At 43.0% G+C, this 21,762-nt stretch overlaps 1 protein-coding gene across 3 annotated transcripts; it reads right to left on the reverse strand.

The window, feature by feature from the left end:
• Positions 1-1,826: 1,826 nt before the first annotated feature.
• On the reverse strand, positions 1,827-20,580 carry pcdh10b (protocadherin 10b). 3 transcript variants are annotated; one of them, XM_029442053.1, is made up of 6 exons: positions 17,592-20,580; positions 16,951-17,009; positions 16,649-16,755; positions 6,383-6,540; positions 4,400-4,502; positions 1,827-3,179 (listed from the first exon to the last, which is right to left on the reverse strand). In XM_029442053.1, exons 1-6 carry the CDS (start codon positions 20,103-20,105, stop codon positions 3,160-3,162), a joined length of 2,961 nt encoding a protein of 986 aa, XP_029297913.1. In that variant the 5' UTR covers positions 20,106-20,580; the 3' UTR covers positions 1,827-3,159. The 3 variants fall into 3 exon arrangements, with proteins under 3 accessions (XP_029297913.1, XP_029297914.1, XP_029297915.1); XM_029442054.1 differs by lacking the exon at positions 4,400-4,502; XM_029442055.1 differs by lacking the exons at positions 1,827-3,179; positions 4,400-4,502 and adding an exon at positions 5,948-6,266 and having other exon boundaries at positions 6,324-6,540.
• Positions 20,581-21,762: the final 1,182 nt, after the last annotated feature.

A 21,762-nucleotide genomic window follows, 5' to 3' on the forward strand; every position in this document is an offset into this window, starting at 1 on the left:
CACCGTCCGTCTCTCTACAAATCCTCCCGTTTGTTTGGGGAATTTTAAGTCTCTTTTTTTGTTCTTAAATTATCATTCATTATATTCTATTGGTTTTTCTCATTTGAAGCCAGCCTGGTATGCATAAACGCACATGGAAATTAAAACTTTTTGGTTTGTGACAGAGATTAGAGTCGAGTGGAGGTCAAACATAATAGCTTCCATTTAACAAGAAAATAGATATGATTATACTGCAAGTACTCTCTGCTCAACTTTTGTCCTCAATCTAGACGCTGCCGCTGCGATAGCTGTGCCCTCATTAAGCAGCAGGGAAAGGGCCGATAGTTCACACTGCCACTCCTCACTATTTGTCCTCCTATATTCAACATCAGAATGGGATTCTGAAGACAAAAAGACAAAGGCTGCTTTTGTTTTTATCAGATGAACACATTGATGAATATTCAGCGTGTACTGGAGGATTAGGCAGGACTACAGATGATTTGGTATGTGTGTCTGAACTCCACCACGTTATTGGTTCATCACCATCTGCAGATACCATAATCTACCTTGGATTACAGACTGATAAAAACACAACAACATCTCTAAATCTAGCTGTTGTAAAAAGGAGTGAGTGGATTATACAATGTGTGGACTGGCCAGAGGAGACACTGAACGACAATAAAGATTTACTTTTTCTTGATTTGTAATTCAACACTGAACATATTGAGGTCATGTTTTGGGGAAGTAATCACAAGTGTTCATTTCATGCTCAGATTAGTCTGCGGAAAGGCTTTAAAAACTCAGCTCAATCTGGTGCCACTGATGGTGCCACTGATGGAGACAAGTAAGTGTTTTTATTTGCTACGTTGTGCGGAAAACCAAAAAGCTCTTAAACCTGCTGCTTGACTAGAAGGTTACAAATAAAATATCAATTTGTAAAAGGTTTACAGTGTTGAAAGCTCTGCCCTAACCCAAAGGAGAAGTCTGGGACTGTAATAAAAGTCTGCCATGTGTGTGACTGTGGAGAGCTGAAGGCTGCAGAGCAATATCACCCGGCACCAACAGTGATTTGTCATGCGCATAATCTGTCTCATATCTCCCAACTGAACACATTCCTGCACAAATTCATTTGTTATCGAGAGGTAATGAGAGTGAGCATGAATACAGATGCATGACCTCATGGGTTGAGAAAATATTTTTTTTCATTATGCCATGTCATTATACTGAGATGCCGAGAGTTAAAAATAAGTATTGCATATAAATGTCATCAAGCTTATTTAACAGAATAGAGATGAATTCACATGGATGGACAAAAGCATAACATATAAACTAGCTGCTCTTGACCAGCCAAAGTATTAAATGAATAATACATTAAAATGCTGCATGCATGTTAACACATTACTTATAATACTTCTCATAATATTTTTGTAAAATATTGAATGAAGAATATTTACTTGAACATGTACCTCTTCCACCACTACGACACATGCATTATACTTTATGAGCTCATGTGCTTCGTATCTGGATTCTAGCTGGCAGATGTAAAAAGTACAAAGTAGGATAAAAAGAAAAAAGCTAAAAATAGAAACTAAATACTTACTTCCACTGCAAGTAATATTGTATTATATGTATAATGCAGGACTTGTCTTAGTTAATATCGTAATTAAATCTCCCTGAGGAATTGGCAAATAATCAATTCACTAAAGACAGTTGTGACGCCGTGAAGCTGCTCGGAGCATGAACTGTGGAGACAGAGACAAGGGAAGGAAGCAGAATTCCTACAAACAGGTCACTTTCTCTTGTACGACCATCAAAATAAAAGCACATTAGACCTTTCTTTTCACCATTTTTCAGTTTATTGTTGGCATATTGGTGTGTTTGTGTTTGTGAGAATAAATGTGTGTATACTCGATTCCACTGCGTTGTGTACAATACCTTTTGCATTTGGCCGTATTTTTGTTCTATTTCTTTATAAATGGACCCTTAAAGTTGTGGTTACAATGACACAGAATTACCATGGATTTCAATCTAAATCATTACGTCATTTTTATTTATAGACATGATCTTTATCAATATCGAAAAATTCAAACCAATAATGAAATAATGTCAAATAATGAGAACTTGAGTTTTACATCTGCTAAGGCTGTTCTGTCTCTCCTTATTTCCCGCTGGGAAAAACAAAAAGCTTTCTTCATGGGCACTTAGACAAGTCAAACCTCTGAATCAGAATGTGGAACCCAGCAAACGGATATCACGCCTTCAGAACAAGAAGATATAGATAAATTTATATATAGAGTTTTATATTCAGCTTGAAACTTTAAAAGAGTACAGTAAACACTTCTCACACATGATAGAAACTATTTGACGTCTCAGAATCAGAAATGTGTAGGTCAAACATTGTCCAAGCCTACGATGTAAAGAACAAACCAAACCCAAAGCAAAAAAGAACAAAAAGTGAAAAGAACTCATAAAATAAATCACAAATAAAAACATATCCTGCCCACAATCTTTTCTTACAAAGTTTGAAGTAGATCGGAATAGAGATACCTGACCACACGAACAGAATAGAAAAATCTAAAACAGTGGTATTGCACTTTGAAATACACAAAGATTCTCATGTACAATTTGGCGTCTCTCTGCGAGTACAAACGCCTAAAGGGCTCAGTGGCGGTTTTTCTGGGCGGCTCTGGTTTTGATTTGTCTGTCAGTATACATATGTAGTCTTCATGTGGTTTTACTTCCCTCAAAGATGTATACATCAGTGCTGTAAACAGGCACACGCAGATTGGAAAAGATGGAGAGATCAGTGTCCGTTTTCTCTCTCCGCCATCACTATCCTTCCTCCTCTGTGAGTTTCTCAGTCCTGCTGAGACGATGGGCTCCTCCCGGTAAGGCTATCCATCTACCTGCACCCATACCCCCCCATGTCCGACCGTCTCCTGAACCCTGGAGTGTGGTGCCTCCAAAGCCCGGCAGTGCTCCTCGGAATTCCAGAAAGAGGGTCGTTCCTCATTTTATGTGTAGTCGAGTGTGATTTTATTTAAAAATGTTTGCTCGGTGAGGAAGGATGAGGGCAAGGAGGGCAAAATGAACTAAACGCTTGATGGTTTTTTATAGCCTTGGTCGTCTGGGGTGATTGTGCAAAATCACGCAGTCTCCGGTATGTCCACTCGAAAGGAGCTAGCAAACCCTTTTCCTCTCTGCAAGAAGCAGAGAAAAACACAAAGCCTTGTTAGCTGTGTGTGTCTGTGTGTGTGTGTGTGTGTGTGTGTGTGTGTGTGTGTGTGTGTGTGTGTGTGTGTGTGTGTGTGTGTGTGTGTGTGTAGGGAGGTATTCAAGTTTGTCTGAGAGCGATGACAGAAAACAGAAAGAGAAACAGCACTTAAATGACCTCATTCACACAGAATTGGGGGGTTCACACATGAAGAACAAGTAGGAAGTCTCACATCCCTCAGCGGGGCCGTTTAATTCACTCCTGTGAAATGGCTCATGGATAATGTGTGTGTGACTACGTATGTGAAGTAGGGGGGTGAGCTGGTGAATATTGCATGGGCAATTTATTTAGGACAACAACAAAAGAGGGAGGCTCAGCTTCGACAGGCTCCAGGCTAACCTCTCACCCAGGCCCCCTCCTCTTCTCTGCCCCCCACCTCCATGTTGTCTGAGTCTGATGATGGTAATCAGTGGGCTCTGGCTATCGTCCACCCTCTCTTTCCTCCCCTCTGCACCCCACCCTGACCTGACCCCAGGCCTGGCCCTTCAGGACAAAAGAGCCTCTGTGTATCACTGGCTGACTTGATCAGATTAGGGAGCTTCAGCCTCTTGGCATCATCATTCTATCCCTTCCTCCACTCCTCTTCCCAACCCAGCCCTCTCAATGACTGTTGTTCTCTCTTTGCTAGTATCCACCCCCCCACTGCCACCCCCACACTCATTAGCATAAGGGCCACAGTGATCTACTTTGAGAGAGGAATGAGTGGCGGTGTTCGTGGGAAACACAGTGATATTGGAAGCCCTTCACTCAGAGTGCTGCATCATAAGCACATAATAAGCACATCCATGGAAACTATTAGAAGTAGAACAGCACACAACAAACACAATGTGCATTACATTGAAGGTTGAAAAGCATGAGGGGAGAAACTCCTGTAATGGTTGTCGCTTGATGTTTGGTTGCAAGTTCCGACATCATGTCTAATGGCGATAATATTACAGCCTGCATGCTTTCTGCTGTGTCTCCAATGCTGCGCACATCTTCACATTAACTTTTCTTGCCTTTTATATAGGTAAGGCCTTTCATCGTCATGGCAGCAATGTTCTTATAATTGTATCATTAGTGCATTTAGTATGTGCTGTTATTCTTGTATTCCACTAGATCAGGGGTGCCCAAAAGGGGAATGTGTAGTGCTGGTAGATCGCTCACCGTTTAAAAAATATATATATTCCCCCAACGGAATCCCGCGGCCCGTGAAATTCATTCCCTCCTCCCCTCTGTTTCGCTCCCACACACACACGAGCGCACACACCTACAGTCAGAGACAGCAGAGGAGAGAACTACGCATCAGCACCCCCACGTCCGTCCGTCCCCCGTCGCACAAACCTCAGACAGCAGCCCCCGGTCGCAGCATTTTTTAATACGGGTAGATCACTCGGAACTGGTCATTTTAAAAGTAGCTCACAAGCAAAAAAAGTGTGGCCACCCCTGCACTAGCTGGTGTACATATATTCTAGTCATTGCTCAACATATTAATACAACTGTTAGACCTGGTTGATTTACATTTCTACAGATATAATAATTGATTCCATATTTTGTATTACCTTAATATATACTGCTGCATTAAATTGCTGCTGTACTAAACTTTACCATAATGTTCTACTGTTATGATAACCTACTTGGAATATAATTAATTTCAGGTATCACAATAACGTTATTATTATATAACTCTAAAAACACTTATATATTTGAATAATAATTATATGAGTTAGTTTTCCATGCGTTGCTTGTTCTTTATTCTTCATTCCTCATCATAATCGTGATCTTATATTAATTAGCGTTACCCTGATGATCCTCCTCTGCAGCGCTGCCAGCACACAGTGCTACAACACAGCCTTTTGCAAAGAGTAAGAAATTGTAATGACAAAAATTGGTAGCTTGCTTGACATAACTTTTTGATCCAGGATGAAACAAAAACTAAAAAGCATAGCAAATGAATTAAACATTAATTAAAGGGGGAAAAAATAATTGTCCTGCTGTTCCTCACATCATGCTGTGGTTTTAAATGACGGCGCTCTGACAGTGTGATAATTCCAGCTAGCTGTGTCGGATGATGAGAGAGGGGGCCTCTTCAGGCGCTGCTTGACAAAATTATAATTAAGCATTATTACCAAAGTGCAGTGATTGAGGATGTATTTTTTGTGGGCTTTGAATGAGAGTTTAGAAACAGTAATTCCTTGGGAAAAGAATTCCCCTTCTTTCACTTCTCTCTTCAAATAGCTAAAACTGTTTTTCGATCCTCAGCTCCTACGCAATGGCGTCATCCGAATGACCAGAGATGTTAAGCTCACTGCCTGCCGCTCTTCCTCTTGACTGATTGAAAACAGCCACTTTCATTGCCAGGCTTCATGAGAGGGCCAGGGTCGCTTATATTACAGCAGCCATTCTTCCATAATGAGACAGAGCATCCTTAATGCTAACATCAAAGCAACCTTATAGATCATAACTGATTTTGGCATGTTTAATTTGGAGGGGCTCACAGAGCAGATCCGTGGAGGTTTGTGTGTGTGTGTGTGTGTGTGTGTGTGTGTGTGTGTGCGTGTGTGTGCGTGTGTGTGCGTGTGTGTGTGTGTGTGTGTGTGTGTGTGTGTATGTGTGTGTGTGTGTGTGTGTGTATGTGTGTGTGTGTGTGTGTGTGTGTGTGTGTGTGTGTGTGTGTGTGTGTGTGTGTGTGGAGTGAATTTAAATGGTAGGTGAGGGAAGATGATCAGTGGGAGATAATGGAGATGCCTGAGAAAGAGGGAAGAGTTATTTAAACACTCTGACAGGAGGTTGGGAAAACACGGGTCAGACCTGACATTAATTTCACACTTCCTTCCTCCAGCCAATCCAGGGAGAAAATTGAATTTGGAATCTTTTCTTTTTCACCTGATTCGATCACCAGATCAGAGAGCGGGGCGGGCGCTTAGGCACGAGCAAAACACAATACTCACTTAAATAAGCTGGGTTATAAGGTGCTCTGGAGCTAGGCAGAAATGCTTCCAACTCTTTCCTCTCTAGGGAGCCCTGGTGGTGGCTGAGGTGATGGTTTTTGAGAAGATGGTTGTGGTGGAGGTGTTGGTGACTGAGAGGCGTCTCTTTGCCAAAGGTGGAGAATGATTTATCAGCCGTTTGCTCGGGGCTTTCAAATACCTCTGTGTCCGGGACTGAGTCCATGCCGGGCACGTGGAGGTTGCTACGGTAGTCTGGGCCCTGGCGCCCGTCAGAGGGCACGAAACTCGGCATCCAGCAACGATCGGAGTGGCCCAGGGCCTTACACTCCTCCGTGCAGTTAGAGAAGAGGTCGGCGCCTGATGAGGGGAGGGAAGGAAAGAGGGGAGGAGAAAAACATGATGAAGGAGTTTAAGTCTTTAGTATTTCTTAAAGAAGCAAGACAAAGACAAAACATGATACCTGCAAACACACACACACACACATCACATGACACCATCTGACATACTATATTTCTGCAAGACTTTCACAATATGTATTTATGCAACCTGCTCTTTGATTCCTCATGGCAGTGATTTCTGTTTCAACGTCAAACAAGATCAAAGATGCTCACACAATGAGGAGAACAGCAGCTCTGCTAACACACACACACACATACACACACACACACACACACACACACACACACACACACACACACACACGCTATTTCTATTTGATGCTACAGTGTACATCTAACCCTACTATGAGTTAAACTCATTAATTACTTTGCAGACTAAGATGTTACATACAAAATACGAACCCTGCATTTCAGTCATGTATTATTATGCAGCACTATTATTACAACACTGTCATTTGGGATGCACCATCTCTTCTTCCCCATCAGGCAGAGCTAAAGTGCAGCTCTTTTTCCTTTTTCATAAGTTTTAAACTGTTCAAAGCAGTAAAAATACAACGTGTAAATGTGTAGCGCTGCATGGTACTAATATCGGAAGAAATGCTTGTAAAACAGCTTCAGTGCAAAATAACATCCGTCATTAGATTCATTAAGCATTCAAGATTCTATTGCAAAGGAGAAGTTTTTCAGCCAGGAGCTGAGAGTAGTTATTGACAGCACCTTAAAAAGAACAAAGCAAATAAGATTGTTGCTCTAGAATAAAGAACATGTATTTAATTAGCATTAAAAACAGGCTGATTTGTTTCTTTTAGGAAGTGTTTCCTTGTGCGATGCGAGGGTCTAAGGACAGAGGATGTCGTAACCTGTACAGTCTGTAAAGCACACTGAGACAAATGTATAATTTGTGATATTGGGCTATACAAATAAATTTGATTTGATTTGATTTGACATATTTGAAGAAACTGACATTGTTTTGTTAAATAATGGAGTAAATGAGAAAGATTTATTGCTCATTGCCTTGAGAAACTATTTCACAAATGTGCCTCAAAGTGCTTCAGGTGTGTGGAGCATAACAACACTGTCCACCCTGAGACCCCTGAGACCCTCCGCTCAGGAAGAACTCCCAAAAACCTTGAACTGGGAAAAGTAAGAAAGCTCACAAAGAACAACAGGAAGAAAGAGAACACAGACAGAAACAAGATAAGTACAATTACAATACATACTCAGATCCTTTACTGCAGTAAAAGTACAAATACTACACTGTGAAGATACTTTGTTATAAGTAAACGTCCTGCATTACTTCAGTAATACAATGCAATCAGGAACATTTAAAGTATTAAAAGTAAGAGTAGTCATCGAGTCCCAGGCTGTGACTGTTATACTATTATACATCATTAGATTATTTATGTTGCTGTATTAAAGTAAAAGCAGGATTGTAATGTTGCAGTTGGTTATGAATGATGATTATTTTTATTATGGAAAAATCTGCTGATTGATCAAACCTTTTTTTTGTCCGACCAATATAACAAATTATTTAAAATATATTAGAAGAATGAAAAGAATGAAAAGAAAAGGCAAATTAAATGTTTCTGCATGAAAAATGACAACATTATTATTAAAGTAGTTAAGTAGTTAGCTGTACTTGTACATTTTCATATGTTTTGTGAGCACAACTCTTGATTTGTAAAGTAACTAGTAACTGAAGCTGTCAGATAAGCTATTCATAAGTATTTTAATTGTAGAATGTAACTACAGCTGTACAGTCTGTAAAGCACACTGAGACAAATGTGTAATTTGTGATATTTGGGTATATAAATACATTTGGGCTATATAAATAAATGTATTTAAATACATTTGATTTGAAACCCCCAGGCTGCTAAAATTCCTTAAAATAAATACTAGACAAACAAACTGAATTCTGAATGCTTCTTGAGTGTTTGGATCACCGGACAGATGGCCTCCAGGATATCTTCAGTCCGATGCAGAGCGTCACATGTCATTGGATGTTGGTGTGTGAGCTGCAGGCGTTCACATGCACCAACATGCAGCTGCAGAAAGAGACCCCTGGTTTAGGTGGGCGGAATGTATACTACAAAGGGGGAGCATGTGTGTGCGTGCGTGCGGCAGTCTTCAAAGCCCTTGCCAGTCTGCTGCCCGTGCTCCCTTTAGCCTGGGCATTAGATGAACCAAAGCACAACTTAATAGTGTTGAATTACCCAGCCTGTCCCTGTTCCGGGCCCTCCGTCCTCAGACCTTTAACGAACCTATTGTCCTCCATGAAAGGGCTATTGCAGGTACGGCTGAAAACTAGTTTGCTTTTTGCTTTCATGTGGAGAAATTAATTGTGAGGCTTTATAAATGGCTGGAATTTTCCGTGCCAAAATCACCTTGTGTCAGAGAGCAAAGGGGAACATAGTTAACAGTAAACAGCTATTTAGGCCGAGTGTAAGCCTTAAGCCAAATTGTGTTTTCATTGCCCCATATGTTTTCTGCAGTAGGACCTAGGTCCTGTGTTTGCATGTATTTTGAAAGCTAAATCCGCTTGTTGTGTATGTGTGTCTGAGTCGCTGTTTGGGCTACAATCTGAACTGTCCAGCTATCTGATACTAATCCCTCTGAATACAGACTGATTAGACTCAAGTCTGCTGCCGTCCCAGTAAGCACAGTGTGTGTGTGTGTGTGTGTGTGTGTGTGTGTGTGTGTGTGTGTGTGTGTGTGTGTGTGTGTATGTGTGTGTGTGTATCGGTAGCGGTCAGCAAAGGGGGAATTTGCTTTGTTACAAAGCGGATTAATTTGACTTGCCGTTACTAACAGCTTGGAAAAGTGCCCAGTATCCTAACGAGAGGGTTTCTTATTAAATATTAACCAACATGCCATAAATACACCCTCACATTACGTTTTAATACGGCCTCTAACAGGGAGGAAACGACTCACTGTACAGCTTGATGGGGGAGCGACCAGAACGCACGCTGGGTGCTGACATAATGTATCAGTGCACCTGGACATGCAGGGTGTGATGCATTGTTGGCAGCAAAATAAAAAGAGTGGAACAGGACACAGAGATCTACTTCCACTACAAAATGGATGCTGTGTTAATTCTCAAAATGGGAACGAGGAATGTGGCATTTATACTCTGTCAAAGAGATAAGGCTCACACACTCACACACGCACACACACACACTCACACACACACACACACACACACAGACAGACAGACTCACACACACACACACACATACATACACACACACAGACTCACGCACACACAGACTCACACACACACACACACACACACAGACTCTCTCTCTCACACACACACACAGACTCACACACACACAGACTCACACACACACACACACACACAAACTCTCACTCACACACACACACACACACAAACTCACAAACTCTCACACACACACACACACACACACACACACACACACACACACAGGGAGGGTAATTTTAGCCACAAATCCAGATTAAGACATTTTTATTTTTATTTGTTTGGCTAAATGAGACGTTCCCCTAGCACATTACACAGTCTGTCGTATCAGCAGGATAACAACATTTCAGCTGTAAAATTGAACACCACACACACACACACACAGAGCATGAGTCGTGCTTAAATTGAGAATAAAGGTTGTGGGTAATGTCCTTATCTCTCCACTACGTAGTTCTCCAACAATTATCTCCGAGCAAACAGTCGGTGTGAGTTATGCGGCTTCAGTCTGGCTGCAGAGTACAGTATCTGTCGTCCACTTCAACACGGGATGAAAAAGAAGTGTGTCAACATGTCCCGCACTCAGCTAAAAACAAGCAGAGAGACCAGCGAGGAGACAGAGGGAGGGGAGGGTAATCTTGAAGCGCGCTGACCCTCGTTACTTCTAATGCCTCATCTCATTTTAGCATTCTGCACGGCGCTCGCGCAGGGCAAACGCAAAGTCTCGATAATAACCTTCATTTGGTAATTGGTATGCAGAGGTCTCAAAAATGAATTACTGATCAGCGAGCTGTTACCACAGTGATAACATGAACCACAGGCCTAAGGAGGAATTCATCACGGCAGCGGGGAGAGATGGGAGCGGAGTGAGGGTGGCGGGTGAAGGCAGGGGATAGAAAAGTGGATAAGCACCTCAACTCAACTCAACTCATTGGCTATATTGATAATATGTACTTTACACATGTAGCAGGACTGGAATAGGGTCCCTGAGGTAACTCCTGGGGCCGCAGAAGTGGATGTGGAGGGTCTAGCAGCAAACGAGAAGCACTTTAATTCCTAAAGAAAATGTGGCCATTACAGAATGTATAGAACGACCTTAAACTAAACAACACACTAACTAACTAAATCCTCCAGTTGAACATGCCATGATAGTAAGTGGAGGAAGGTTTCACACTGGAAGGTCGACCCACCAGGGCTTCTGGGACAGAAGGTGATTATATAAAGATCACAATATTTTGGGTGGAAATGAGCTGATTTCTTGATAATCACAAACATGTGACACTTTCACAACTAATTAATAATTTAAATAATTTAGTAAAATTGGGCAGTTTCTGCTATGTGAATATTTCTGCACTACTGCTACTTTACTCCAATATCTCATTGTAGTTGTATGTTTACTTCACTACAGTTATTTAACAGTTATTGTTACTAGTTATGTTGAATACTAAGATTTACTGTATGAAACATATGATGGTTTTATAAAATATTATTTTTTATAGAGTACACGGTTACATTAAAATGAGTTCCCCAGCTACAACATAAAATATATTAAATTCTGCCTATATGTTATTTGTCAGTGATAATCCAACGTGTTTCCACTCCCCTCACACATGTACACTCATTATTCTCTCACTTAAAGCACATATAGAAAGAGACACACGTGCATAAAACTGCTATATTTGATATGGAGCGTAAATTGTTATACAAATTCTACGAGTGAAAAATCTGTAAGAGTGAAAATGTAAGGTAATGAGAGGGGAAACAAATACATGCGAGGGTACAATACATACTTTTATTTGAATCCATGTATTCATACATACATACATACATTTCCATCTATATATTCTTTTTAATATTAAATGAGTGTGTCTGTGAGAAGGAGAATGGTAGAGTAATCATTTATTCATATGTGAAAGAGTTAATGTATGTAAGGCGCCCTGAATAAATGACGGCGTGCACTGCCACTCTGCCTAATGAGCAACATTTTGAAGGAAGGAATTGTACTTGTAGTGGAGTATTGTTTTTCTAATGTGATACTTCTATTCTTACTTAATATTCTGAGTTTTTGCGCCACTGTTATTCATCATAAACACAATCCCTTTGTGGCTTTTGACTGTTGGTCAGACACAATCAGATATTGTGCTATTTGACGTTATTACTTTGAGCCGTGGCAATGAATGTTTCAGCTCGTCTGACATGTTTTCACATTGTGTTCTACAGTTCAGCATACACTGTTAGATTTACAAGCAAAAGGGAAGATTTTGACATTTTCTTAGGTAGCACAATATGAATATTTTACAACAATATGTTAAATAGTAGTAGTAGAAGTGTTAGTGGTAGGTTTTAGAAAGGATAGCAGCATGTATTTATCATGCCTTTTACCAAACTAAAACATGACAATGGAATTATGGGGCCATCACATCATCAGTGTGTGCACGCGGTTCTGTGTAATGAAAGATAATGTGCAGTACTTGTTCGTTTGAATCCTCCTCTCCCTCTCACACACTCTCTGTCACACAGATGGATATGCCTTGGAAATAATCTAAGTAAAGATTAAAACAGGTCAGAATTAAAAAACAATAAAATTAAATATTTTTTGTAAGATTGCTGTGAAATAAGAGCAGAGGTACAACATGATCCGTTATATATGTGTAGACATATGTCTGTTACAGCTGACTCTTTAAGTACGTCCTTGACAAGGAAGAGCAGAGCGGTTTACAACGCAGCCAGCAGCAGGCAAAAAGGACCGAAATCAGTGTGTAAACAATCTCGTAGTGGTGTTGTCAAAAATACAACCACTACGATAAAAATGGAAAAAAGACAAAGACTTATTTTGGGGCAGTGAAGATAAACAGCATCATCCTCCTCTGTGAGGCCTCCTCATGTTCAACACAGTCAAACTAATCAAACTAATGTGTAATGTTCATGCTTTAATTCATAGTACAGCAAATTTAGCCCAAGATAAAAAACAAAACAATATGCTCCTATAAATGTGATTACATGGACAAAAACGTCTCTGGGAAAATAAAAAGATGCGATTGTATTCCTCGCCCTGGACACGTGTTTATTTAACATTAGCATTTATGAAACAGTGACACGGCTCGAGTGTACCCTCACTGCTGACAAACTAAATTAGCACACAGAGAGTAAAGCTGCTGTTCTTTTTGTCAACATTGTGGGAGCAGAATTGTGGGACGCTAAGCCATGCTATCAATTATCCTAATCAAACAAAGACTTAATGCACAGCAAATAATCTGTTTAAAGGCACTAAGCCGGCTGATAACTCTGCAACAAAGTAACTGTATCCTATCTGCCACACCAAGGGTACTCAAAGTCAGCAGAGAAGTGGTGCTGTGCCGCTGCATCACGACTGGACATACAACATTGCTGTATGAGAGTATGAACAGAAGGCTGAAGATACAATGCTAACACATAAAGCAGCTGGCTCGGGCCCCGGTAGGAAGGGAAATGTCCCACAGTGGTAAACTGATGCTAAACCTCAACTCTTCTGTGGTACCAACTGAAATGTGTCCTTTGCACCAAACTTATGAAACTGTGCTTAGCGCTGGCGTTAGACGTGTGCTGAGATTCAAACTTCAGTCATCTTTGATCAGATCCTTCCTTATTGAAATCCAACAGTTCCCGTGTTCACACTTTAAAGTTTATTCCTTTGTTTCAACAGCATGTAATCTTGTCACAGCTCTCCATACGGGACACTTTTAGATACACTCAGTTGTTACCAAACAGCCTTGCAGTTCAACACCTAACCATATTCACAAGTGTATTTCAAGTGTTTCTTGTTCACCGCTGTGGACTTATTATTATTTTCAATTTAAATTCCATTTAAATCATAAACTGTCTGACAAAAGAATATTTTAACACGGTTATGAATCTGATCAGACATTAAATACTAGCTTCTGGTATTTTTTTGACACATGATAAGAATGAATATGAGCTAATTTGATTAATTGATTAATATAACCTTAAATATTAATAAGATGAAAAGGTTATAAGGCAACACCAGCATTATTAGCTAATATTACCACCCTCTCCTACAGAAGGGCCCTGTGTTATGAAATCATTTATAATACCTCAAATATATTAGTTCTCACATGGTACATAGTTTTGAATACATGTACATTAAATCCACTAATAACTAGACTTTGGACAACATGTTTGGACAACATCTAAAGATTGACAACTTTGCTTCTTTTGTTAAACAGAATGTTTTCCTCATACAGCTGGCTGTGCAAAGAGACTTAACTGACGTTGGACGTTGGTATCAAATGTCTGCTTTGATTCATGGTTCTATTTTTGTTTTATTTTATCACATACATTTTATTCAGGCAAAGTTCTTGTACAGCTGCTAGTGTTTAGACAACATCTAACATTTGGAATTGTTGGCTTATTTAGTTAAATAATAAAGAGGTTTTTTTATTCCTTAAAGTAAGGCATCAAAAATAGTGTGCTTTTGGTATTAATACCAAATTTCATGTATAAATTACTCAGCCCTACTTGTATAACAGAGAGGGACTATTCATAACAGAATATGAACTCTGGCTGGCAGCGTTCACATGAAATGCTAATGCACTCAAAATAGGACAACTCCATCCACATAAAGCAGCTGGCTGGCTCTGTCCCGATTAGGACTGAACATCTTCTGCAGTTGTGAGAAAGAAAACCCTGAAGCAGTTGTGAGGGTCTAACTCTGAGCATGTTGGAGCTAAAACAGGCTGTGGTGGTTTCTGTTTACTGGGGTCCAGTGGTGGACCGTCAGGGCCAGCAAGGCCTTCTGTGCTGGCCTAAACATCATCAGAATATACATTTAAATGTTATATATTTTTTCCACAAATATGTATTAAATTATTCCCCATAGTCTATTCTCTTCATTTCATAGCTTTCCTCTTGGTTGCGCTGCTTCCAGCATCAGATCGAGATTTGGAGGGCTGGCCTTTATGTTAGAGCTTTTATCCAATCATATTTCAGCCATAATGTGTTGCCAGGGTCCACAAAATCTGCCCTTAGGCCTTCAGAATCAACAGTGCGGGCGCCTGTCGCTTAAAGTGAACGGAGACAAAACTGTGGCGTTAACCAATCAGATTTCGAGTTGGGGATACTGGGGCCAGCTAGCAGGCATACGATAACGTCAGCATGTCCACGTCTTTTGATTGCATACACACTATTGAGAGGCAGAGCTATGCAGAGCTAGCAAACTTTGAACGAGCGAATTTGTGTAGATTTCTACAAGCTGTTTTTTTTCAACCCACAATGGCTGAAGGAGGAGAAGAGATCGATTTGGTCGCAGATATAATTACAACGCCAGTTTCAAGACAAACTTTTCAAGAAAAAATAGACATCGACGCCAACCCCGACGCTAGTGAGCCTATCACAGCTGGGAAAAGGGTTTGTCCGCCACTTTCAAATCACTAACTACGAGCGGTACCCCTGGCTCACAGCCTCCGAGAGGAACTTCACATTGTACTGCTGGGAATGCCTGCTATTTACAATTAAATGTTTCGTAAATATTAATATAACTCTGTTGTTAAGGTGATGCAACGCCCAGTTATACTGCGTTTCTGTCTAAATGTATAGTTTCTATAGTTATAGTTTCTAGTTTTAGCGCCTTGAGATTGCTTTTAGCTTTGAAAGGCGCTTTATAAATACAATTTATTATTATTATTATTATTATTATTATTATTATTATTATTATCATTATTATTATTATTATTATAGAGCCATGGCGTCATAATGATGGTATTAAGAGGTGGAATAATTCAGGTAGGTGTGAAATGCACGGCCCGCCACTGCTGGGGTCTGTAACCCTTCCAAGCTTCTGGAGTGACAGTGGACGAGGCAGGCAAGCTCCATTTGGCACGGAGAGGGCCCCTGCTGCGGCCGAGCAGACATGATGACAGGCTCCGTCCACAGAGGGCCCGCACCGCGGAGAGCCTGCCACTGAATGAAGTCATGGAACTCAGTGGAGCCCTATTGTATGAGCTCAGGAAGATTAAAATAGAAAAAAAGGATGGGTTTGGAAGAATGTGGTCAGGGAGGATAAAGAGAAGTGCAGAGGGAGTGCAGTTGGAGAGGAGCTGCATGAACGATTGCATTAATTAATTTAATGAACAAATGAATTGTCTGTTTTGTTTGCTACGGCCGCAACCTATTTGGTCCGCTTCCCAGCACTCCAGAGCGAGCGCAGCCTCATTAAACAGCCTGTCACGTTCCGTGGAGTGGTCTCCAGCACAAAGTGACCGAGCTCACAAGGAGCTGGCTCCTCATTAACACCGTCACATATTTACCAACAACAGCTTTTATTAAATCATCACGTGTCAGGAAAGATTGATACAAATATTAAGAGACATGTTCCCATGAAGGGCGAGCACTCGCACGCAGCTCACAGGGACAGGATCAGATTGTGTTCCGAGCCTTCCTAAGCTTTTATTTCTTCTTTAACAGGAAACCACAAGCTACAGTGTCACAAGAGACAAATCAGAATGTCTCAAAGTACCACACCATCAGCATTAAAGCTGATTGTCGGACACAGTGAAACACCTCAGATGATGCTGACTCCAGCCGTGTGTTATGCTAGACATAATTAAAATGAGTCTTTTGTCCATCTAACACAATACGCTGCTCCTGAGCAAGAAGAGTCCAGAATTCAGGCGTGGAGAGACAGGCAGCAACCTGCTCCTGGAGCCACAGCACGTATGCTAATAAGCAAAGTCTACTCCAGTCCTTTAGAAGCCAGAGAGCCATCAATTTACCCTTTGAACATGCAGCTTCAATCAAGCAAACCCATAGTGAAAAAAGAGGCAGGTCACACACTCACAGCAAAGCCAGTTCTTACCGGAGGAATGGCCTCGGTTGGTGGCGTCGTGGTCACTGTCGCCCTGCTCGCTGTCTCCGTGGCCGCTGTCTTTGGAGCTGACCATGTCTGCCTCCTGGAAGGCAGAACTGAAACCAAGGAGAACATTAAATCAAAGCGTCACTTAGCATGTTCATGTTCAGCAGTTATGGTTATTGCAGCCCTGGCTTTCTAAACCCATCTCATCATGAGAACATCATCACAGTAATGAGTTATAAATGAATTAAGCTTTATTTCAGGTGAGCAGCAGAAAGGCTGCAGTGAGAATCTCTTTCCATATTTACCTGTTGACACGTCTCGGCCTGTCAACCAGGTAGCTGAGTTCAGCTCGCTGGTGTTTGGTCTGAAAGAAAAGGGGCGAGTTTCAGTGTGTGTCGCTCGAGCACCTTGTGTAACATGATTAGCATCACCACCGCCAAACCAGAAGTGATGCAACCCACACAGTTCAGTGTTGATGGTAGTTGTGAAATGAGCCTGAGCTGCGTTCAACCATTACACATGTCACTCAGATCTGGTGAGAGTGGGGGTGGAACACAGCAGCCACTATACATCATCCTTACACACATCTCTTATTCTGACTCAGGAGCGCTACATAAACATGCATGTATTGCTGTTTCAGTGACTGCACTGCCAAAGGAAACATGTCAGCAGGCTGGTCTCATTACTGTGCCTGCTTTAAGGCCTTTCCTGAAATGAGTCAGAGGATGTCCTGGCATTTTGTGTGTGTATTAGCACTTAATAACAGCCAATTATCATTATTATTATGAGTGACATGCCACTGAACTGAGGGGGGAAATTAGTAAATGATTCCTATATGAAACTTATTTCTTGTCCATTATGTAGGGCTGTATGTATTAAAATTGTATTAAACAGGCAGGCTTCATGTGTTAGACAGTTAGACAGTAGTTACGAGAGGGACTCTTACCTCGTTTGATAAAATGCTGCCGTTTGATATGATGTCAGGCTGCTGGTCTGTGTACCCTGTCACTATGGCCCCGCACGGGTTGTGATCGGTGTCTGTGCTCCTAGACGGACTACACGGCTTTAGGAACATGAGGTCGGTTTTGGCAGACTCTGGAGTCAGACATACCTGGTAGCAATAGTTCTGGTTTTGATGGTGAGAGCCGAAGCTCCCTGACTCCTCCACGGGGACTTGAGCCGTAATGGCCCCACTGACGTTACCAGCGCTTTGTACCAGCATGATATCCGATTTGCTGAGCTTTTTCTTGCGGGCCCGGCCCTGCCGTGAGCAGCAAGAGCTGCAGCCCAGGCAGCATTCGCTGGTCAGGCATGTGTAAATGTTTAGCTTTTTGTCCTTCTGGCAGCGCACGGCCAGCACAATCATGACCAGGAGGAAGATAAAGGAGACGGAGCCCAGGGCGATGATGAGGATGAGGGTGAGGTCCAGGGTCCCGTCTTTGGCCTTCGCTGTTCCTCCCCTGTCCCCAGCACCACGGCCTTCAGCCACGCTGTCCACCAGCATTACCAGCACGCTGGCGCTGGAGGACAGCGGCGGCTGTCCATGGTCTCTCACTTCAATCAGCAGGTCATACAGCTGGTGGGGGTCTCGCTTGGCCGACACCCGCCTCGCCGTCCGGAGCTCACCCGTCCTCCAGTCCATCCTGAACATGCCATTCTCGTTCCCCCTCTGGATGCTGTAGGACAGACGAGCATTCTCGCCGTCATCCGCATCCATAGCCACAATGCGGGTGACCAGGTAGCCCGGCTCAGCTGAGCGGGGCAGAGGCTCTTTGGCTGTGCCGTTCTTTCCCAGGGGAGCCAGCACCAGGGGGGCATTGTCATTCTGGTCCACGATAATGACTTTGACTGTGGCGTTGGAGGAGAGCTCTGGGGTGCCAGCATCTTTGGCCTGGACCATGAATGTGAAATCCTTCAGCTGCTCATAATCAAAGGACCTGAGTGCGTACAGATAACCTGTCTCCTCATTGATGGACACATAGGTTTTGACTGACATGCCCTGGATGTCACACTCTAATATGGAGTAGCTGATGAGAGCATTCTGCCCGATATCCGGGTCCAGGGCCGTCACAGCATGTATGTACGCCCCTGGCACGTTATTCTCGGTCACATACACATCATATATAGGCTGCGTAAATGTGGGCGCGTTGTCGTTCTCATCTGACACCTGGACTCGGATGGATTTACTGGCAGTGAGTGAGGGCGTCCCTTTATCCCGCGCGACCACAGTGATGGAGTACGAGTCCGCCTGCTCCCTGTTCAACGGGCCGTCGGTCACTATGGTGAAATAATTCCTAAAGGACGATTTTAATTTGAACGGAACATCACCGAGGATCTCCACGTGGATCTGTCCGTTCTCCTCTGCGTCCCGGTCCGTCACACTGAGCAGCGCGATTACGGTGCCGGGAGCTGCCTTTTCACTCACTGACTCGGTGACCGTGCTGAATGTGATCTCCGGCGCATTGTCGTTCAAGTCGGTGACTTTGACCAGCACTTTGCAGTGCGCGGGCACGGCATTTGGCCCCAGATCCTTGGCCTGGACGAAGATCTGATACAGGCTGCTCTCCTCGAAATCCACCTCTCCACGCACCTCGATGCGCCCAGTGCGCGGGTCTATGCTGAACAGGTCCTTTACGCGGCTGGATATATGGTTACTGAAGGAATAAACTATCTCCCTGTTTAGTCCTTCATCCATGTCGGTGGCGTTCAACTGTATGATCAGCATGCCCACCGCTGCGTTCTCCGAGAGGCTCACCGTATAGACGGGCTGGTCAAACACTGGCACGTTATCATTAGAGTCCAGCACTTTAACAACCAGCAGCGCGGTGCCAGTCCGGGGGGGCTGACCGCCGTCTACCGCTGTCAGCACGTACCTGTGTGCTGCCTGCTGCTCCCGATCCAGTGGCTTTTCCAGGACCAGCTCGGCAAACTTGTTTCCGTCCGACTGGGTCTGCACGTCCAGGTAAAAGTAGTTGTTAGTGGTGATATCATACGTGCGTAAAGCGTTAGAGCCCACGTCCGGGTCGAACGCGCTCTCCAGGGGGAAACGGGTGCCCGGAGTGGCGCTTTCTGATATCTCCACCGTGATGTCTGTCTCCGGGAAGCTGGGTGGGTTGTCGTTAATGTCCACCACCTCAATTTCAACCCGAAACAGTTCCAGTGGGTTCTCCAAGAACACTTCCATGTTGAGGTGGCAGCTGGCGCTCTGCTTGCAGATCTGCTCCCTGTCGATTTTTTCGCTAACGAACAGGACGCCGTTCTCTAGGTTCACCTCCAAGTACGGTGTCTGAGAGCTGGGCACCACCTGGAAGCGGCGGGAGGCCAGTTTGGTAAGGTCCAGTCCCAGGTCCTCGGCAATATTCCCCACCAAGGTGCCATGGTCCGCCTCCTCCGGCACAGAGTAGCGTATCTGAGCGAGAACTCCATCCGTGACGCACAGGACAACCAAAAGCACAATCATCGCCGGAAAAAACAAATGCACTTGGGTACAAAATATTATAAAACGTATTACCCTCTGTTAATGGACAACATGTCCATTTTCATCGCCCATATCAGTCTGGAGACAAAGTCTCCAAAATGCGTAAAAGTCTCAACAAATGTGTAAGGCTTCCGAAGAAATGTGACCCATTAAAAAAGAGGCATATTGGTTTCTTAAAGGAGTTTTTATGAGTGCAGGAGTTTTTTTCTATTCTATCTCCGTTGTCTTGTTATTCAGACGTGTCCCGGAGAAGCTCCAGTGCACATTCCAATGAAGCGCAGTGCTGCTGGTGTGATGAAACCAGTCTGGAAAGGAGTTGGAAAAAAGAAAATCAAAATCCATATAAGAAAAAAAGGAATCACGTTTTCTTTTCTGTTATTACCCCTAAAATAAGTCAGATTTGTCCTCCTGCTTTCTGGCTCTGTGTCTTTGGGATCCTGCGCCCTCACTGCGGTCCCCTCCACTCCACTCTCTACTGACGCTGTTCACTCAACTATTTGCTTTTTTTCCCGCATCGCACCTCCCCCTCTCAGCCCCCGCCACTGTTAATCACGCTGAGAGCTCTCTCCTGATTGGATGGCTGGGTTGCCTGTCAACGCCGGCTCGGCCCACGTCTCCCTCACTGCTTCTCTAACTCGCTCTACCTCCCTCTGAGCTCGAGCTGGCTTCTCGTTAAAATACCTGACGCAAAAGGAAAGAGGGACAGAGTACGACAAGGCTGGACATTTATTACTTTTACCCATCAACTGTCAAATCCTAATCCCACTCCCACCTGTGCGTAATGTAAAGTGCATCAGCTAATGAATAAGTGCTCACATTGAGTGGAGGATGTGTTGACTCGGTGCACGGCCTGTGTGAGCCTGACAGGCTTGGCGACCTGGATTATTGCATGCAAATGGTGTGACGTGTATGCAGGGAATCATTCGCCATTCATGTGTTGTTCTTAAGGATGTGCGTTATAATTACACCCAGAAGTTGGAACGTTATTATCTCTCCTCCAGCCAACAGGGGGACAGGGAGGCAGGGAAAGTGGCACATATGCGGAGCTCATACGACCCCTAGCGGCGTAAATGCAAACCAGAGTCTGATTCATATCAAGGACCATAGTCATTTAAAATGATGTTAGCCATCATGTTTTGCCTATTATATGTGTGAACCAGTCCATGGATGGAGTGACAAGAGTTAGAGGGAAAGCTGGAAGATGGCTCTGAGGATAAGACTTGGTGATATGGTTATCCCTCTCTGCCATAGACCTCCATTGTTGTCCAAAAACGAAACCCCTTCAGATTGATTTCCACTCATCAATTTTCCTCTCACACCCTTCATCCATCTACAAATAAGGTGAAATTCTTTATTACATTTATATGTGTACTGAGGACATGTTGAGAGAGTGTACAATGAATGTGACCAAAGATGATGTGTGTGTTATCTACAGTATACACACGTAGGACCACAAAGGTCTTTATTAGTCATTTATAACACATAGACTAGCACTGGGTCACACAGCAAACTAACAACAACAGTGATGATGTTATATAATTCATGAAATTATATAAGGAGCACTAAGCATACAACTATACATTTCATTAGTATTATTTCACTGGAAAAGTCTTGTAGAGTTTGGAATCCTCTTTGTCAA

This window comes from Cottoperca gobio, chromosome 10, assembly GCF_900634415.1.
Source record: "Cottoperca gobio chromosome 10, fCotGob3.1, whole genome shotgun sequence".
Classification (NCBI taxonomy): Eukaryota; Metazoa; Chordata; class Actinopteri; order Perciformes; family Bovichtidae; genus Cottoperca; species Cottoperca gobio.